Source organism: Procambarus clarkii, chromosome 8 (assembly GCF_040958095.1).
Source record: "Procambarus clarkii isolate CNS0578487 chromosome 8, FALCON_Pclarkii_2.0, whole genome shotgun sequence".
In the NCBI taxonomy this organism is placed as follows: Eukaryota; Metazoa; Arthropoda; class Malacostraca; order Decapoda; family Cambaridae; genus Procambarus; species Procambarus clarkii.
In genome coordinates, this window is record NC_091157.1 from 25,543,951 (window position 1) to 25,561,104 (window position 17,154).

A 17,154-nucleotide genomic window follows, 5' to 3' on the forward strand; every position below is an offset into this window, starting at 1 on the left:
AACGTCGGAAAGGCAGCCTTGTGGCGGAACTTGACCACAGCACGGTTGCCCTGAAGCACCTGGACGCCCACTATGTCCGACAGCTACACATGTAGCACGTCCACTAGGGCGACACCAACCAACAGATGATCCACATGCTCCGTAAAGGCCAGACCAGCCGACGATGTCGTCTTCGTTGTAGGCCGAGGAGTCCCCATGGCAAATCCAAACGCCATCCTGTCAGTGGCAAACCATCACCAGGCAGGACAACCAGCAATCGTCCAATGTAAACACTAGCTAGGAGCGGAGCGACCTCAGGAGCATCCGACCCGGCTGGTGGTTGCCACCCCATCATACACAGCTCTTGCTTGAGTGTTCCCCCCTCCCCATCCGGCCCGTTGGCGTCGTGAGGGGGGCATAGTGGACAGCTGCTGGAGTGTGATGCTCCGTGGGACAGTCCTCTGTCCTTTGGTCTCCTTGCACTCCTGCTGCTGTCTTCTCTAATTGTGCCGGATCGCTTTTCCTTTTCCTTTTGTTACGTTTTTCTCCCCCCTCTTCTCCTATCTGCTTGACTTTTCCTGCAGACCTTTTGCTTGTTTTAGTTCTTCCTTTGGACTTCTTCTATTTTGATGCCCGGGTGCTTGAGGAGGCATACTCTTGCACCCGTAGAACTGTAGTACCCGACGTCTCGAGCGAGGGGAACCTTTTATTGTCAATCCCCCTTTCGTTGCTGAACCCGATCTCGACGGACTGACGGTTCTTAAGGTGGCGTTTGTGGGGCGTATACTCACGACGCACTCCTAGGGGGCCCCGGCATGAATGGCAATAGCTTCCTGTTGGGTGTCCTGCCTCTAATTGTGGCTCCATGGTGGGGTATGGGGGCACATTCGTGGATGAATTTCTTTCTCTACGTCTCTATGTCGTTAAAAGTTTCTGTTGTACCCTCTCAGGCTCGTGGGGTGGGCGACCAAGACCCCGAGTCGGCCTGTATTGGAAGACCGGGCTCTGTAGCCCCCGCTGCATTGGGCCCCGACCTTGCTCCTCCTTTGACTGTCCTGAATTCTTCCCTCAGCTCCCCTCCCTCTGTGGTTGGGTCGAGCCTAACGCCCCCAGTGGTAACCACTTCGTTCCCTGGTGCGGCTAAGTCTCTCGTTGTGACTACTGCGCCTTTTGACCCCTCTCTCTCTCTCTGGGGGTTTTCAACGCCGTCAGCGCCACGGCCGCACTCGCTCGTTTCCTTCCTGTACTCATGCGTATCAGGCCTTATTTGGTCCTGCTTCGTGGGCCAAATTCTTTGATCTCCTCCCTCTTGATTCTGTGCCGCCTGACGATTTCTCCCTCCATCGGCATCTTGTTGATTCCGTGGATGCGTCTGTTACTTTCAACCCCACTCGTCTCGGTTCACGTGTCGTTGCTGCTCCTTCTCAGGTTGCAGCTTCCCGCTTGGCTGCCTTATCATGCCTTGGCGAGATCCCTGTTCGGGTCTCAAAGAACGTTCAGTTGAACGCCAGTGTTGGCACTATTCTCCTCCCGTCCCATGTTGCGACCGGTGTTCGAGATCTGCGAGACTGCCACGACGATATTCGACATATCCTTGATGCCTAGGGCCATTCTGTCCTCCAGATAGACTCGTTTACTCGTCCGCCTCGTGGTCGTCGCCGTCAACCCCTTCGAGTTGTGAAGGTCACCTTTGATGGTAGGTCCCTTCCATCCTCTGTCATTCTTGCTGGTGCCAGATGCTCTGTCCAGGAGTATGTTCCTTCTCCTCGGCTTTGTAACAAGTGCTGGAGGTTTGGGCATGGTGCCCTCCGCTGCTCTGGGACTGTCTTTCTCTGTCCTTTGTGTGGGGATGAAGGTCACTCTAAGTCGGAGTGCACTTCTTCCCAAGCTCGCTGCCTCAACTGCTGTGAGGCCTATCCTACCTTCTCCCGTGCCTGTATCCATTACAAGCTTGAGGCTGCCGTCCTCAATTTGAAGCATGGGGAGCGTTTATCTTTTCCCGACGCGAGGTGCCAGGTTCGCCGGCTCCTGCCTTATGCTAACGTCTCTTATGCTCGTGTGTTGCGCTCTTCCTCTCCTCGTCCTTCCCACCTTCCTCAGACTCTCAACTGTTTCCGGGCCTTGAACCCTGATGCGCCCACTGCCCCCTCCTCTGTTCCTTTGAATTCTGTCCGGAAGGGTCCCCCTCCTGGTCCTCTGTCTGGGTTTCCCCTTCTTTATACCCAGTCTGTCATGTCTCCTGTGTCTTCTTCCTCGTCTCCCTCCGGTCCTCCTTCCCATCCTTCTCCTCCATCTATTGACTCTCCCCGCCACCTGTCGGTGCAGGCGGATGTCCATCTCTCTCCCAACGGCCGTCGTGTGTGCTCTCGTTCAGCTTCTGTTGAGACGCTGGAATCCGTTGCCCAGTACGTAGTTGCTGGGACACTGGTCTCTTTGCGTCAGAAGCGTAAGCCTGGCTCCTCTCCTTCCTCCTCCCTGGCGGGTAAGAAGGCTTTGCTTTCTTCCTCGGCCCCTACTACTGGCTCTAATGCTCCTTCCCCTCCCGTTTCAGTGGTTGCGCCCCCTGTTCCTGCTATGGAGGTTTCTTTGGCCCCCGCTTCCCTCTCGGTTGCTGCCCTTGCTGAGGTGCGCTCCCCTCTTTCTACATCCCCTCTTCCTGCTGCTGTCCTTGACTGCTCCTCTCCGTTGTCTCCTCTTCCTCCTCCTCCGGACCCCACCCGCCCACCTCTAGTCTGTTCTCCCGCTTCCTTCCCTCCGTCTTTGCTCAGTTTACCCATGCCCCCTAACCCTGACTTTGCTGACCCTGATCCCGACCCTGATATTCTTTAACGTGCTCTGTTGCTCTTTCGCCTTTGTTTCTTCCTTGTTCTCTGTTGTTGTCCTTTCTCTTCTCGTCGATATCTATTCTTCAATGGAACGTTCGAGGTTTTTACGCCAATTTCCTCGAAATCCAACTTCTAATTTCGCGGTTTTCGCCCCTTTGTGTCAGTCTTCAGGAGCCGATGCTTGGTGCTCGTCCTGGGCGTTTTCGTGGCTATTCCTTTCTCTCCCCACCCCCAGCCGATGCTAGGGCTCCTAATTCTTCTGCTCTCTTGATTCGCGCTGATGTTCCCTTTGTCCCCTTACTTTTTCCTTCGCCTCTCCATTGTTCTGCTGCTCGTATCTCTGTGGGGAAATGGTACACAGTTTGTTCCATTTATCTCCCCCTGAGTGTCCCGCTTTCTCTTCCTGATTTGAAACACCTCCTGGACTCCTTGCCGGAGCCTGTGCTCTTGCTGGGCGATTTCAATTGCCGTCATTCTCTTTGGGGCGATGTTCTGACGAATACCCGAGGTTGCCTTCTTGAGCCGTTTATCCTGTCTTCTTCCCTGTCTCCTCTGAATTCTGGTGAGCTCACTCACTTGGACTCTCGGACTCGCACCCTTTCCTGTCTTGATCTTTCTCTCTGCTCCTCTTCTCTTTACTTAGATTTCACGTGGCAGGTTCTTGATGACCTCCATGGCAGTGACCATTTCCCAATCCTTGTTTCCTTTTTCTCTTTTCACCCTTCCCTCTCCTTCCCTAGTGGCAGTTTGCTAAGGCGGACTGGAACCTATTTACCCTCAGTGCTGCTTTTTCTGACCCCTCCTTTCTGCCTCTCCCTCGTGCTCTCCTCCTTTTTCATGTCACTGTCTTCAACGCTGCCCTCCACTCTATTCCTCGCTCTTCCTCTCGGGGTCCGCCGAAGTGCTTTCCCTGGTGGAATGCGGATTGTGCTCGGGCTGTCCGCTGTAAGCGTGCAGCCTGGAAGAGGCACTGCCGTCGGCAGACGGCCGATTCTTTTCTTTTCTTTCGGAAAGCGAGTGCGGTGGCCCGTAGGGCCATCCGTATGGCTAAACGTGAATGTTGGGCATCTTATGTCTCAACTATTATGTCCGAAACTCCTCTGCCCCAGATCTGGAAGCGTATCCGCAAGATAGCGGGTAAGTCCGTTCCCGATGTTTCACCGGTCCTTTACCTCCATGATACTCTTGTGGCGGACCCGTTGCAGGTCGCTTCCGAACTGGGTTCCCACTTTTCTTCAGTTAGCTCTGGTCTTCATCTTCCCCAATCTTTCCTTCTTCGTAAACATGTCCTTGAGTCTCGTCCTTTAGACTTCTGCACTCGTCTTCAGCTTCCCTATAATGATCCCATCTCTCTCTCTGAACTTCGTTCTGCCCTGGCCCTCTGAGGTTCTACGGCGGCGGGCTCCGATGGTATTCATTATGAGATGCTTCGCCATCTCCCTCCGTGCACGTCTCAGTATTTACTGAGTCTGTATAATCGGATCTGGGAGTCATCGTCAGTCCCTGAGGACTGGCTCGATGCCGTTGTCCTCCCTGTTCGCAAACCGGGGTCTCTGGGTATTTCCCCTAAGGACATTCGCCCTATTGCCCTCACAAGTTGTGTCTGCAAACTCTTTGAACGTATGGTTAACGTTCGTCTGATGTGGTTCCTGGAACACCATCACCTCCTCTCCCCTTCTCAATTTGGTTCCCGCAAGTGCCGCAGCACGACAGATGTCCTGGTGAACTTGGAGGTCTATATTCGTAGTGCTTTTGCTACGAAGACCTCCGTTGTTGCCGTCCTTTTTGACCTGGAAAAGGCTTACGACACCACTTGGCGATATCATATTCTATCTCACCTTCAATCCTTTGGCCTTCAGGGTCATCTCCCTCTCTTTCTCCGCAGCTTCCTCTCTCGTCTTTCCATTCGGGTGCGCCTTGGTACCGCTCTCTCTGCCTCTTTTCAGCAATACGAAGGTGTGCCCTAATGTAGTGTTCTGAGCACTATTCTTTTTCTGGTTGCCCTCAATGGTCGTCTTTCCTCTCTTCCTTCAGGTGTCTTCTCCGCTCTCTATGTCGATGATCTTACCCTTTGCTGTCAGGGTGATGATTCGCCTCTCCTTCAGCGCTGGCTTCAACTTGCAATTGATGCCGTGTCGTCTTGGGCCACCGATCATGGCTTCAAGTTCTCTACTTCTAAGACTTGTGCCATGACTTTTACGCGGAAACAGGTCATTCTTCGTCCCTCTTTGTCACTTTATGGTCATCCCCTTGAGTACAAAGATTGCGCAAGATTTTTTGGGTTATTCCTTGACACTCGTTTGTCTTGGTCTCCCCATATCTCTTACCTCCGTGTTGAGTGCTCTAAGGCCCTTACCCTCCTTCGGGTCTTGTCCCATACTTCTTGGGGGGCAGATAGGCGCACTCTCCTTGCTTTACATTCCTCTCTCGTCCTGTCTAAGCTCGATTATGGTTGCCCTGCTTACTCGTCTGCTTCTCCTTCTACTCTTCGTCGTCTTGATGCTTTGCACCATACTGGGTTGCGCCTCAGTTCTGGTGCCTTTCGTTCGACTCCCGTCCTTAGCTTGTATGTTGACACTGACTTCCTGTCTCTCCAGGACCGCCGTGATCGCTACTGTCTTCGCTATCTTGCGCGGTCCCTACAACATCCTTCCTCTCGCCTCTGTCGTGCTTTAACTTTTACCCCTCCTGCGGTTCCTGTTCCTTTTCACCACCTCCCTCTTTCTGTCCGGTTATCTCGCCTACAGGATTCTCTTTCCGTTCGTATTTCTAATGTTTCTCTTCGTGTTGTTCCTTCTTTGCCCCCGTGGAGAGTCCCTTTTCTGCAGTTTTGTACATCCTTGACCCATATCACTAAAGCTTTTACCCCTCCTACGGTTCTAGAACGCCTTTTCCTTGAGCACTTTTCTTCTCACTCCCGCTCCGTTTCTGTCTTCTCTGATGGGTCTAAGTCTGCGGACGGTGTTGGCTACTCTGTTGTTTTTCCTGATCGCACTTATATGTGTCGATTACGTCCGGAGACTAGCATCTTTACAGCGGAGCTTTATGCTATTCTCTATGCTCTTCGTCTCCTGCTTTCTCGTTGTCAGTCTTCCTTTGTAGTTGTTGTTGACTCTCGTAGTACTTTCATGGCTCTCGGGTCCTTTAATCCGGTTCATTCAGTATTTGTCGAGATCCAGCATTGGCTGTTTCTTGTTCACAGTAAATTTAAGTCGGTTGAGTTTTGTTGGATTCCCAGCCATATTGGTGTGTCTTTAAATGAGCGTGCGGATGCTGCCGCCAAGGAAGCTGTCCGCTCTTGTCCCATCTCTCGTAAAGGTATTCCATATTCCGACTTTTACCCGGTTACCCATTCTTCCATCCTAACCCGTTGGCAGGCTTCTTGTTCGTCTGTTACTGGTAACAAACTATGTACTCTTAAATGTTGTGTTTCCTCGTAGCCGTCCTCCTGCCACTGTAACCGGCGATGGGAAACAGCTCCGGCGAGGTTGTGTATTGGCCATACTCGCTTAACCAATGGTCACTTGATGGAGCGCCGCCCTTCTCCTTATTGTCCTAGTTGCATTGTCCCTCTTACAGTTGTGCATGTCCTTCTTGAATGTCCTGACTTCCAGGACGAGCGTGTGTCTTGCTTTCCAACCGCCCCTCGCAGTCACCTGTCCCTCAATAGAATTCTTGGTGACTCGGATACTTTTGATATTGTTCGCCTTATGCGTTTTTGTTCTCGTATTGGCATCCTTGATGATATTTAGCGCCCTCTGATTATTCTGCGCATTTGATGGTGCTACATAGCCTTCCCGGTTTGGTGCCTTCTTTTGATAATTACTTACTTGCTTGAGTGTTCACACTCGCTGAACACTAGTCGTCAACGCTACAAAGAGCAGTCACCAGGCACTCGTGTTTTCACTGCTCTGAGTAACTGCCACCATCTAGTTGAGTTGTGCATGAACAATATTGGTGACGGTAAAATTGTCGGATTTGAAGATACATTGCACAACGTGAAGTAGTGTTTTGTGTAGCTATTTTGAGCAAGAGTTGACGGTAAAAGTAAAAATACAGTTTGTCTGATGACATATCAGTTCAGAAGTAATATTATTTACTATAGTCAAAATCATAGTTGTCAACATATCTTGGACTGGTTCTGCTTGAAATATGCGCTAATAGTACTGTAGAGGGAATTCTTCTGGAATAGAAAGTTGGATGTGAAGAACCTTATTGGAACTGGAACAAGAGTTTTACGATTCCAATTAATTATTGAGTTTACGCATGGAAAACGTAAGTTATATCACTCGATTGGATGTGTATGCTAGTCTTATGGCAAATGTTGCAGCCAAGCAAAGACCTCTTATGGCAAGTGTTGCAGGCAAACAAAGACCTCTTATGGCAAGTGTTGCAGCCGAACAAAGACCTCTTATGGCAAGTGTTGTAGCGAAACAAAGACCTCTTACGGCAAGTGTTGCAGCCAAGCAAAGAACTTTTATGGCAAGTGTTGCAGCCAAACAAAGACCTCTTATGGCAAGTGTTGCAGCCAATCAAAGACCTCTTACGTCAAGTGTTGCAGCAAAACAAGGACCTCTTATGGCAAGTGTTGCAGGCAAACAAAGACTTCTTATGGCAAGTGATGCAGGCAAACAAAGACCTCTTATGGGAAGTAGTGCAGGCAAACAAAGACTTCTTATGGCAAGTGTTGCAGGCAAACAAAGACCTCTTATGGCAAGTGATGCAGGCAAACAAAGACCTCTTATGGCAAGTGATGCAGGCAAACAAAGACTTCTTATGGCAAGTGTTGCAGGCAAACAAAGACGTCATAAATTTGTAAATTTAAGAGATTGGAATTTCAGACTTCTTCTGCAAAGAATTTCTTCACTTTATAGATGCCTTCCGGTTAAAATCCATTTAAAGAAATTATCAAATGTGCCGCCATCTCTGCATTAATATTAACACAGGCAAATGCTGAAGCAGAAAAGGTTTTCAGGTTGAGTTACATAAAATCAAATTCTCTGGAATGAATTTGGAACTGCTATATACCATTTTAATAAAATAGTTTATCCAGATTAGAGGAATGTTGCTACTCTTAGAAACTTCCAAGTTGTGAATGATGGGAACACTCTTCCCACTCAACACCTTGAAGTGTCTTCTTAACCTGGCCCATAGAGTGCCGAAGATAAAGTTGAAGATTGTTTGTTGCTTAATGTAAAAATATTAAGTAGCATTTTTAGTTTTTTTTTATTACATTTATGGAATTTATTTTCGTAAACTATGCTGGAGAATTAGTAGTACACAAGAATTTTTAGTTGTGTATTCGCAAAATTAGATCATTTTAGATTTTATTGATGTCTCTTAGTTGTAAACTAGAGAATTGTTGGCAACCTTATGAGGGATTTGGCAGTTATCCATCCCGCAGTCTTAGATGATTGACAGAACCCTTCAATTACTCTGCTTGCCTTGTTGCATGCGATTCCTTATTTCTTGGCTTATCTAGCTTAAAGTTCATATTTTTACCGCTCAAAAATATCAATAATGCCCATTGTTTTCTCAGGTAATGTTCTTTACATACAGATACCACTCTGGGTCCTAATTATAAAACCTAAATATTTTTAAATCTAAAAAAAGGTTCATGGATTTTAAATCTACGAGATTGTAAAATATACTTACTAACGTAGAGTAACGTCCCAAACACGGCCAGCCTCCATATTAGTCTCCTAAACCTTCCCTTAGTCTTACGTACCACATTTCTTTAAAATAATTTAAAATAAGAACGCTGTTAAGGATTCCTTTACTAAAACGGCTCACTATTTTAATAGTTGTGATTTCTTGTTGTAAGTTGTGTGCGCACTCGGTATGTTTAAAGCGATAATAAGCTAATTATAGGATCTGACCAGTTAATTTTAGTACAATTCGTCTAACACTTGACCCAGATGGAATAGATTTTCATAATGTTTCATTCGTTTCAGATTTTAGTCTATAATATCTAGGTTTTAGATTAGCCACATTGTAAGTGATAGTGCCCAACAAGTTTGGATCTTTAAGTATTTCTAATACTTCCATCATATATGTGGGTAACAAATATTACCACCTAAAGTGGTTTAATATTTGGATAATATTCCTGGACATAACATTTTTTTCGATACTAAAGCCAGGACAAGCTTTACACTTGTCCCCTTCTATGGGACAGAAGGGGAACAACACTGGAGCACCAGTAGAGCAGGAGCTAGTCCACCGGCCCACAATACATTGTCCAGGAACAACACTGGAGCACCAGTAGAGCAGGAGCTAGTCCACCGGCCCACAATACATTGTCCAGGAACAACACTGGAGCACCAGTAGAGCAGGAGCTAGTCCACCGGGCCACAATACATTGTCCAGGAACAACACTGGAGCACCAGTAGAGCAGTGTGATATTTTTTCTACGCCTACCTCCCTTAGGAAGTGGGAGGTAGGCACACGGCCTTATCTGCCGTGTGCAGCCTCAAGTTTCAAGGCTGCACACGGCAGATAAGCATGAGTCCAATAGAAAAAGGAAGAGCGGGAGCAAACCGCCAGGCTTCCACCACTAGGGTGAAGACCTGTCAACATAGGCCGCTGGTTCCTCCTAGTTAAACAGGACGTTGAAACTAATAAAGGGTAACCGACGGGTTCTCACAATCAAATATTTATATTTGATGTGGTGCTATGAGCTGGAATTCGAATTCCCAAGAACAGCCGTCATATCAAAAGATCACATCAACATTCAATCGTATAAAGCAGAACATGGATGGAAAAGAATGGTTGAAGGGTTGGCATCAAAGACCGTTTTCTATAAAATAAACAATTTATTAATAACAAGAGACTAAACTACTACAACATCGAGTTTACATTACGTTAATGTCCATCCAGTGACACTATAACAAACAGTTAAATAGCAACCCATGCTGTGCGGCTGCACACTGAACTAACCTGAACACAGGTGTGCCCACTGACGACGCAATATTGCTAATAAAAAAAAAATTCACAGACTAAGTTACACCACAGAGAGTAATTCGTTACGTTATTGTCTCTCGAGTGGCAATTGCAACACAGCTATTCAACAGCCCCTCGCACTGCGGGCTGATTACATAAACTAACTGAACAATGATGGATGCCCACTGATGACACAAGCTTGCAATCAATATTGTCACGGTGAACAAATACTATAATCACAATCTTACGGGTCCTCCAACCTTACAGGAGAGACCGTAACTAGGCGGGTAGTCCAACAGTGACCCCCCTATCACAACCTAATGTGAACACTCTTTGCAACTCCCTGCAAGAAGTTGCACTGTAAACAGTAAACAAAGCCAGGCAAGGTGGGATTCTGAGACACAGCTCCAGTAATCCCTAAATTACTTTACTCTCGTCACCAGACGATAAACAAAAGAAATTGCCTTAATCAATTACAAAATTGATTATGTGATTAATTACGTGAATTGACTGATCACAGCAGTCAGCAACAAAGTACTACATTAATCACAAACACATGTCTCTCTTAGACAACAACATGATGGTACTCTCCATTAATCATTAACACTTGTCTCTCTTAACACAAGTTTTTTTTTTTTTTTATTTTTACATGCAAGCATGCAAGGTAAAGACAATAAATACAATAAAATATCAGAGAAAACAAAAACAAAATACAGAAGCTACCGGCCAGAAGGACCGACAGCACAGGACAATAATTAGCAAAAATGGAGGAACACATGAGAAACACAGCATACATCAAGACAAATTAAAAAACAATAACAAACAAGCAAATAAACAAAACTTAGGAACAATATAAAACAAAACAAACAAACACCGGCCTGAAGGACCGACAACAAAACACAACATAATTTATAAAATGAAACATAACACAAGACAATGCGCACACAAACAAATCATATATATAAACAAAAAGGAAAATTAAAAAGAAAACACAATACAACATGGTAATACATAGTAATTCAGGAAGAGAATACACACTCTGCAAAACACCAGCCCCTCCACAAAGGGAGAGGCACGGGCACAGAAGACAAATATTATGCACAGTAGGGCAAACAAAACGCCAGAGGGGCACACAACACAACATATAGGGGAAAAAAACAAAATAAAAAACAGGGAATCAGCGGACATACTTGCCCGGGAACAAGACCCGTGGGAATCGCACATTGAACGCCTCCCAACGTAACCACTCCCAAGGGTCTCGTTCACCCACCGGGGACGCCATGTCATCCGGAACCCTAGCTACAAACACCCACAAGCAGGGGACCCAAATGGTATCACTTCTGACGCGAGTAACTGCCACAATCCCCCACATCATGGGAACACCCCCACCATGAAATTCCCCCGGCTCGTCATTCAGCAGTAACTCAGCAATCGCCGACCAGTGACTCGGTGGCATCACCGACGCCGGCAACACGTCCCCCAGGTCCCCACCACACACCCTTACAGGAGGGGGCCGGGCATAGTACACCCGCACGTAGTACCCTAAAAGTCGGACAGAGGATGGAATGTCCGACCTCAGGCGTATCCTGAGGGTACGAATGTTCGTTTTCAACCCTGCATATTTTCCAGAAGACAGCTTGTGCATCCTCACACTGACGACGGAGCCAAATCTCTGGAAGAAACGCCGGAGAAGGGACTCGGGGAATTCCATGGGGGCCCCATGGACCCTCACATACGTCACGGCACCACTCCGATCAGATATGGCCACAGAACCAGTGCCATCCAACAACTTCAAGGTACGGCCCTCGTACCGCCGGAGAAATCCACGGTACGCCTCCTCACCCACAAACTTGATGATCACCCGGCGAGCAGTCACCAGCTCAACCCCGTAGACCTCCTCGATCGGGACATGTAGCACGTCACACATGACCTGCTCAACGAGAGGATACCCTGCACGGCAGGTAAACTCCAACCCCACGGAGTTTACCCTCTCGACAGCAGGAAGATGGCCGCTCATCACAAAAGCGCCACGTCAACACCAGGCAGGGACAGCAGGGTGGGTAGAGACACCCACACCCCCTGCTGGCGAAAACTGCAACCTCCCCAAACTGCCGGAGTGGTCAGACGACACGTCTTCACCCTACGGCAGCTCAGGTGGGTCTCATCTCTTAGCACAAGTCATCTTGTTAACAATAACTCAAAGCCTCTTACATTACATCACACTTGACTCCTTGCAAGTATTTAGTGAGTAATTCCTAATTAATGTCAAACGGACCACTAATTAAGTCCCCATCGACTTACGTTAACTAAGCCTACCACTAACTTGGTTACTTCTCAACAGTCTATGTCAAAATTGAATTTAATGAGTGTTAATTACCCTAATTAACCCTGAGCAATTAATTAATTGTCACCAGGACCGATAATTAATCATACATAAATACGTCTCACTCCGCACTGCCTAAGCAGGTCTCATCAAACACTGTGAATTCACGGGCGAGGAGTTAATTACTTCACTAATTAACAAGAGTGCATCTTAATGCACTGTCACCAGACAGGATATGATTAATATAACGAGTTATGCTTGCTCCCTGACCTCGCTTTACCGAGTCATCTGAGTCCTCAAGACCCCGAACGTTAATTACTCCACTAATTAACATGAGCCACTAATGCTATACCCCAGAAAGGTACTTAGTCTCGAGCTAATTGCGTTAACACAAATACTGACCGACTCTGACAGTTCCTCTCCCACTATGTGAATTCATGATGAGAATGCTAATTACATAATTAGCTAGAGTGGTCAATTAGTTGTCACACGAACAATTAATTGCACCGGAAACGTATCTCAACAAGCTCAACACTGTTCTCCATTAACAGCTCTTTCACTCATCAATAAATGTGCACCCCTTATAAAGTTAATTCCCATTTATTAACTCACTGAATCCTCAAGTCCTCAACACATCTTAAGGAATACAAAGTAACCCCAGGTTACATAGGTCACACTTACAGTGGCATGCATAACAACATAAATGCACAGCCCACATACGGTTGCAGCTTCTGCAACACGTTAATTACTGTACCCACACAGTAATGACACACGGTTAGGCAACAACAAAAGTATACCCACATTACTACCCCCTCTAATCTTGCAACAGTTGCAAGGGACTACTGTGTGCAATCACTACTACTTCAGCAAGACAATTTACATTAATATAAAACACCGTCGCTACGCAGACAGCTGGCACTAATTCTCTTAATTAGGCAATTAACCAATCAATTGCTTGCTCTCATTAAGTACTGTGAATTCCCCTGAATAATCAAAGGGACCCCTTAAATCCTCAACACAAATCCTAGGGGCAGTAATATTACGTATACCAACAACAACACTGCCCAAACCTACAACATAATGATGCCATCAGCATACCCCACATGCTAATGACATCATTAGGCAATCAGTCAGCAATCACATCTACTGACTCACCACACAACACAGTACATACATATACATGTAAATAAAACACATGGAAATGGCATTCATATAATCAATGAAAATTATATCACCAGATAAATTATACATAATTATACAGACCTCAGGGTATCCACTGACAACCCTGCAACACTGGCCTGCCTACCTCTGCAATGATATAATTAACATGCGGCAACATAGCATTAATCTAGATTGAATGAATATATAGAATCGACAGAACTGGATCACTTATATGGTAAATCTCTACACTGACCGGTTACATACTCGAGTCAGTCTACACACAACATATATCTATATACATCTACATGTGTGGTACCGTGTACAGCATCCATCTCCAGGTACATCTCAACCAGTCACCTGGACGTCAGTACAGACAGCTGTCTCTCAGCTGCTTCCTTCGCCTGGCAGGCGCTATGGGACAACACAGCTATTACCGAAATTAACAACAGTCCAGAGACACTGTAACAATGATTATTTTTTTTTTGTTTTATATTTATTTTTACATGCAAGCATGCTGATAAGTACAATAAAAGTAAACAATAACATAGAACAGACCAAAATAACAAAGCACAAACGTGCAAAAACATAATGGAACAAATGTACTAAACACAAAAACGCCGACCGGAAGAGCCGACCACAAAACAATAGTAATTACAAACAAATCACAACAAGCAAGTTAAAACACAGTGGAATACAATGCAGAAATAACACACCAAAATATGATATATTCAGAACAAGGCTATCAGCACCTCAAACCCACACAGAGAGGCACCAACACAAAACGAAAATAATTATAATAACAATAACAATAAAAATAATAATAATAATAACAATAACAATAATAATAATAAAAATAAATATAACAACTAGAAATGAACAAATATACAACAAACAAAGAAAAGCACAATGGCAAAACTCGACAAAAAGCATAAACCCAGACCGGGTCACGCCAACAGCCTGAAGGGCACTCAACAGGACACAAACAAGCGCACAAGCAGGAACATAAAAAAAACATAGAACCACAAAGCACAACATAAGCACACGACATCCACAACCAGACACCCACCAATCAAACCCCGGACCGCACAGGAACCGGACACACACACAAGCCACACAAACCCATAACCACAAACCGGGCCACGCAGGAACCGGGAAACAAACCTGCCCAACCCCACACACACACACACACCCGACCCGCACCCCACAACCATGCACCACAATACACAAAGGAATCATGAGTGAGGAATACTTATCTCAGAGACAGGAAGATATTTATCAGGGAACGAATCCCAAGGATACCGTCGCTTATAGGCCTCCCAAATCAAATACTCCAAGTCGGTGGGGGGCGATCCCCCGCCGCCGTGGGCCCAGCATAAACTCGGGAACCTCCAGATCAGGTGGAAACGGCCACTCCTGAAGGTCACCGACGCAAGTCGCATAACGAAGCTGGGAAGCGCAAACCACGTCCTTCGAGGTAGCAGATGACACCGATGAAGCGTACGAGGGCTGTCGGGACGGCCGCGTCGCCGTACGCACAGGAGCAGGAGACAAGCAACGAGATGGTAACGTCCCAACCGAGACCGCAGGAGACACTGAAGAGATGGCCGGAGACGGAAGAGGCGTCGAGACCCCAGTCGATGAAACGGGGACCGAGGAAGGTGTTACAGAACCCCCAGAGCGAGCTTTTTCAACACCATCACCAGGCCACCCCGCTCACTGCGAACCTCAGCAGGGAAAACCACCCCCCACGAAGAACCGGAGCCATCTGAGGCAGGCGACGCACCCGAAGCAGGATCCGCAGACACCAAATCTGAAGTGGAGGCCGAAACACCGTCACTGGCACTTTCAGGCAAATGCACCTCCGCCACTACCATAGTCTGCAACGCAACCGGAGCCACCCCTCCGTCGCCGGCAGATCCACAAGCGTCGAAATCGCCAACGTCAGCCCAAGCTGAAGACGAAAGCCGGGAACGCTTAGGCTCTGGCCGCACATCATCAGACCCGGAGGCCGACTCAGAGACACGCGCAACACAAGTTGGGCGAACCGACGCACGTCGCAGAACGGCATCATCCTCAACCACATGGGGCACCAAGCCAGGCACAGGAGGAAGCGCCGGATCCACCCCATCACCCAGCAAAGCCGGAACAGCTGGCAAGGGTGCAGGGACAGGGTCAGACGCAGCAGAGGACGAACTGGAAGACGGGGGAATCGAGCAGCAGGCAGTCTGAAGAACCCCAGGGACACTAGTCGGAGCAGGACGATCACCCTGCAATGCCACAACCTCTTGAGGAGAGGCGACAACAACAGGGGGCGCACCAGGCGGCACAACAGGCGATACACGGGGCACATCTGCGGCTGAAGAGACGTCCACATCCACTGAATCCTCCTCCACAGGAAGCAGTGGAAAATTCTCCTCACTGAAGAGGTTCACGGGTGCAACGGCAGGCGCAGAACAGTCAGCAGCCTGATAGCCCAAGAGGCTACAACGATAACACGTCCGCAGCTGGCGGGCGTAAAACACCCGAACGTTGTAGCCCATAAGCCGCACAGAGGACGGAACATCTTCCTGGAGCCTCATGCCCAGGGTGTAAATGTTGGTCCTCACACCCTTAAGTGGACTGGAAGACACCACGTTCACTCGCACACTAACCACTGTGCCATACCGGCCGAAGTACCGCCGTAGCAGACTCTCTGGAAACTCCAACGGAGCCCCATGCACACTGACGTACGTGAGGGCACCACTCCAATCAGATAGTGACACAGTGCCCGCACCATCCGGCAGGGGCATTTTCCGCCCCTCGTAACGACGGAGAAAGTCGTGATATGCCAATTCCTCAGTAAACTTTAATATCGCTCGACGAGCTGTCACCAGCTCGACCCCATAAATGTTTATCACAGGGACATGAAGCAATTCACACACCAGCGCTATCTCTGGGTACCCAGCCCGGCCGGAAAATTCGAGGCCCACAGACTGAGCCCGCAGTACAGGGGGGAGGGGGACCCCCATCGTTAACTCCACGTCAGCACAGGCAGGCAGAGACACACCCGCCCTCAACCGGCCAAATAGGTAAACACCACCAACAGCCGGAGCGCCGATTCACCACGTCCTTCCCCTTCCGAAGCTAGGACTAGACTCCTTAACAATGATTATGGTACTAACGCTTTCCACTCTCATTTCATTCATTTTCCCGGTCACAACCTCACTGGCTGAAGAACACCTGGCTCACTCCACGTGCGTCGACTAGGCATGGCCCTAGGGTGTCCAGGGCAGGTGGCCAAACATGGCCCAAGGGGGTGGCCAAGGCATGTGGCCACCGCGTGGCCCTAAGGAGTGGCCACGGGGTAAGCGCGTGGCATCACAGCGCCCCACCCGGGCTGAGGTAGCGCGGGGGTGGCGCGGGCAGTGCGGGGCTGGTGCGGCACGGGGTGGCGCGCACATGGGGCTTGCCTCAGGCTGGCTGGCTAGCACCCACACCCGCAACATACCAGAGCATGCCTCGCTCATACACTGGGGGTGACAATGGCCGGCGTCACCACATAGCCCACACAGCAAGGTGGAATTCAAAGTCCAACAGGGGCCTGTAATATCACCACAATTACACTAAGAGGCCCTGCCCTTATTCCACCAATTGTCCATTAACATAGACAGGATACTCGGACGCGATGTGAGGAACCAATCTGATGCCCCATGAGGCCTGCCAGCTGCCTCATGGGTGAACACTGTAAACTGTCTCTTAGATTTTCACTTCTTACTTCCGTACTCTTTGGCCCCATTTCACGCAAATTGGGCCTTGACACATCCCATGATGTCAGGAGTGCCATGCACGATGAATAATAAGGATGACACAGAGATTAACGGTGGTGGAGGTGGCAGCCGCCACCTCCACCTAGAGTCCCTTTCTCCCCAGCTCGCCGCCCAGCTCAGA

At 48.2% G+C, this 17,154-nt stretch overlaps 1 protein-coding gene across 2 annotated transcripts in view; it reads left to right on the plus strand.

The window, feature by feature from the left end:
* The first annotated feature begins 9,669 nt into the window (after window positions 1-9,669).
* LOC138358928 (uncharacterized) overlaps window positions 9,670-17,154 on the plus strand; it is an 82,213-nt gene continuing 74,728 nt past the window's right edge. The window contains exon 1 of one of the 2 annotated variants that reach the window (XM_069317374.1): window positions 9,670-11,897. In XM_069317374.1, coding sequence (XP_069173475.1) covers window positions 11,669-11,897 — 229 coding nt within the window. In that variant the 5' untranslated portion in view covers window positions 9,670-11,668. The remainder of the gene's footprint in view (window positions 11,898-17,154) is intronic. The other variant, XR_011225649.1, reaches the window with a different exon arrangement.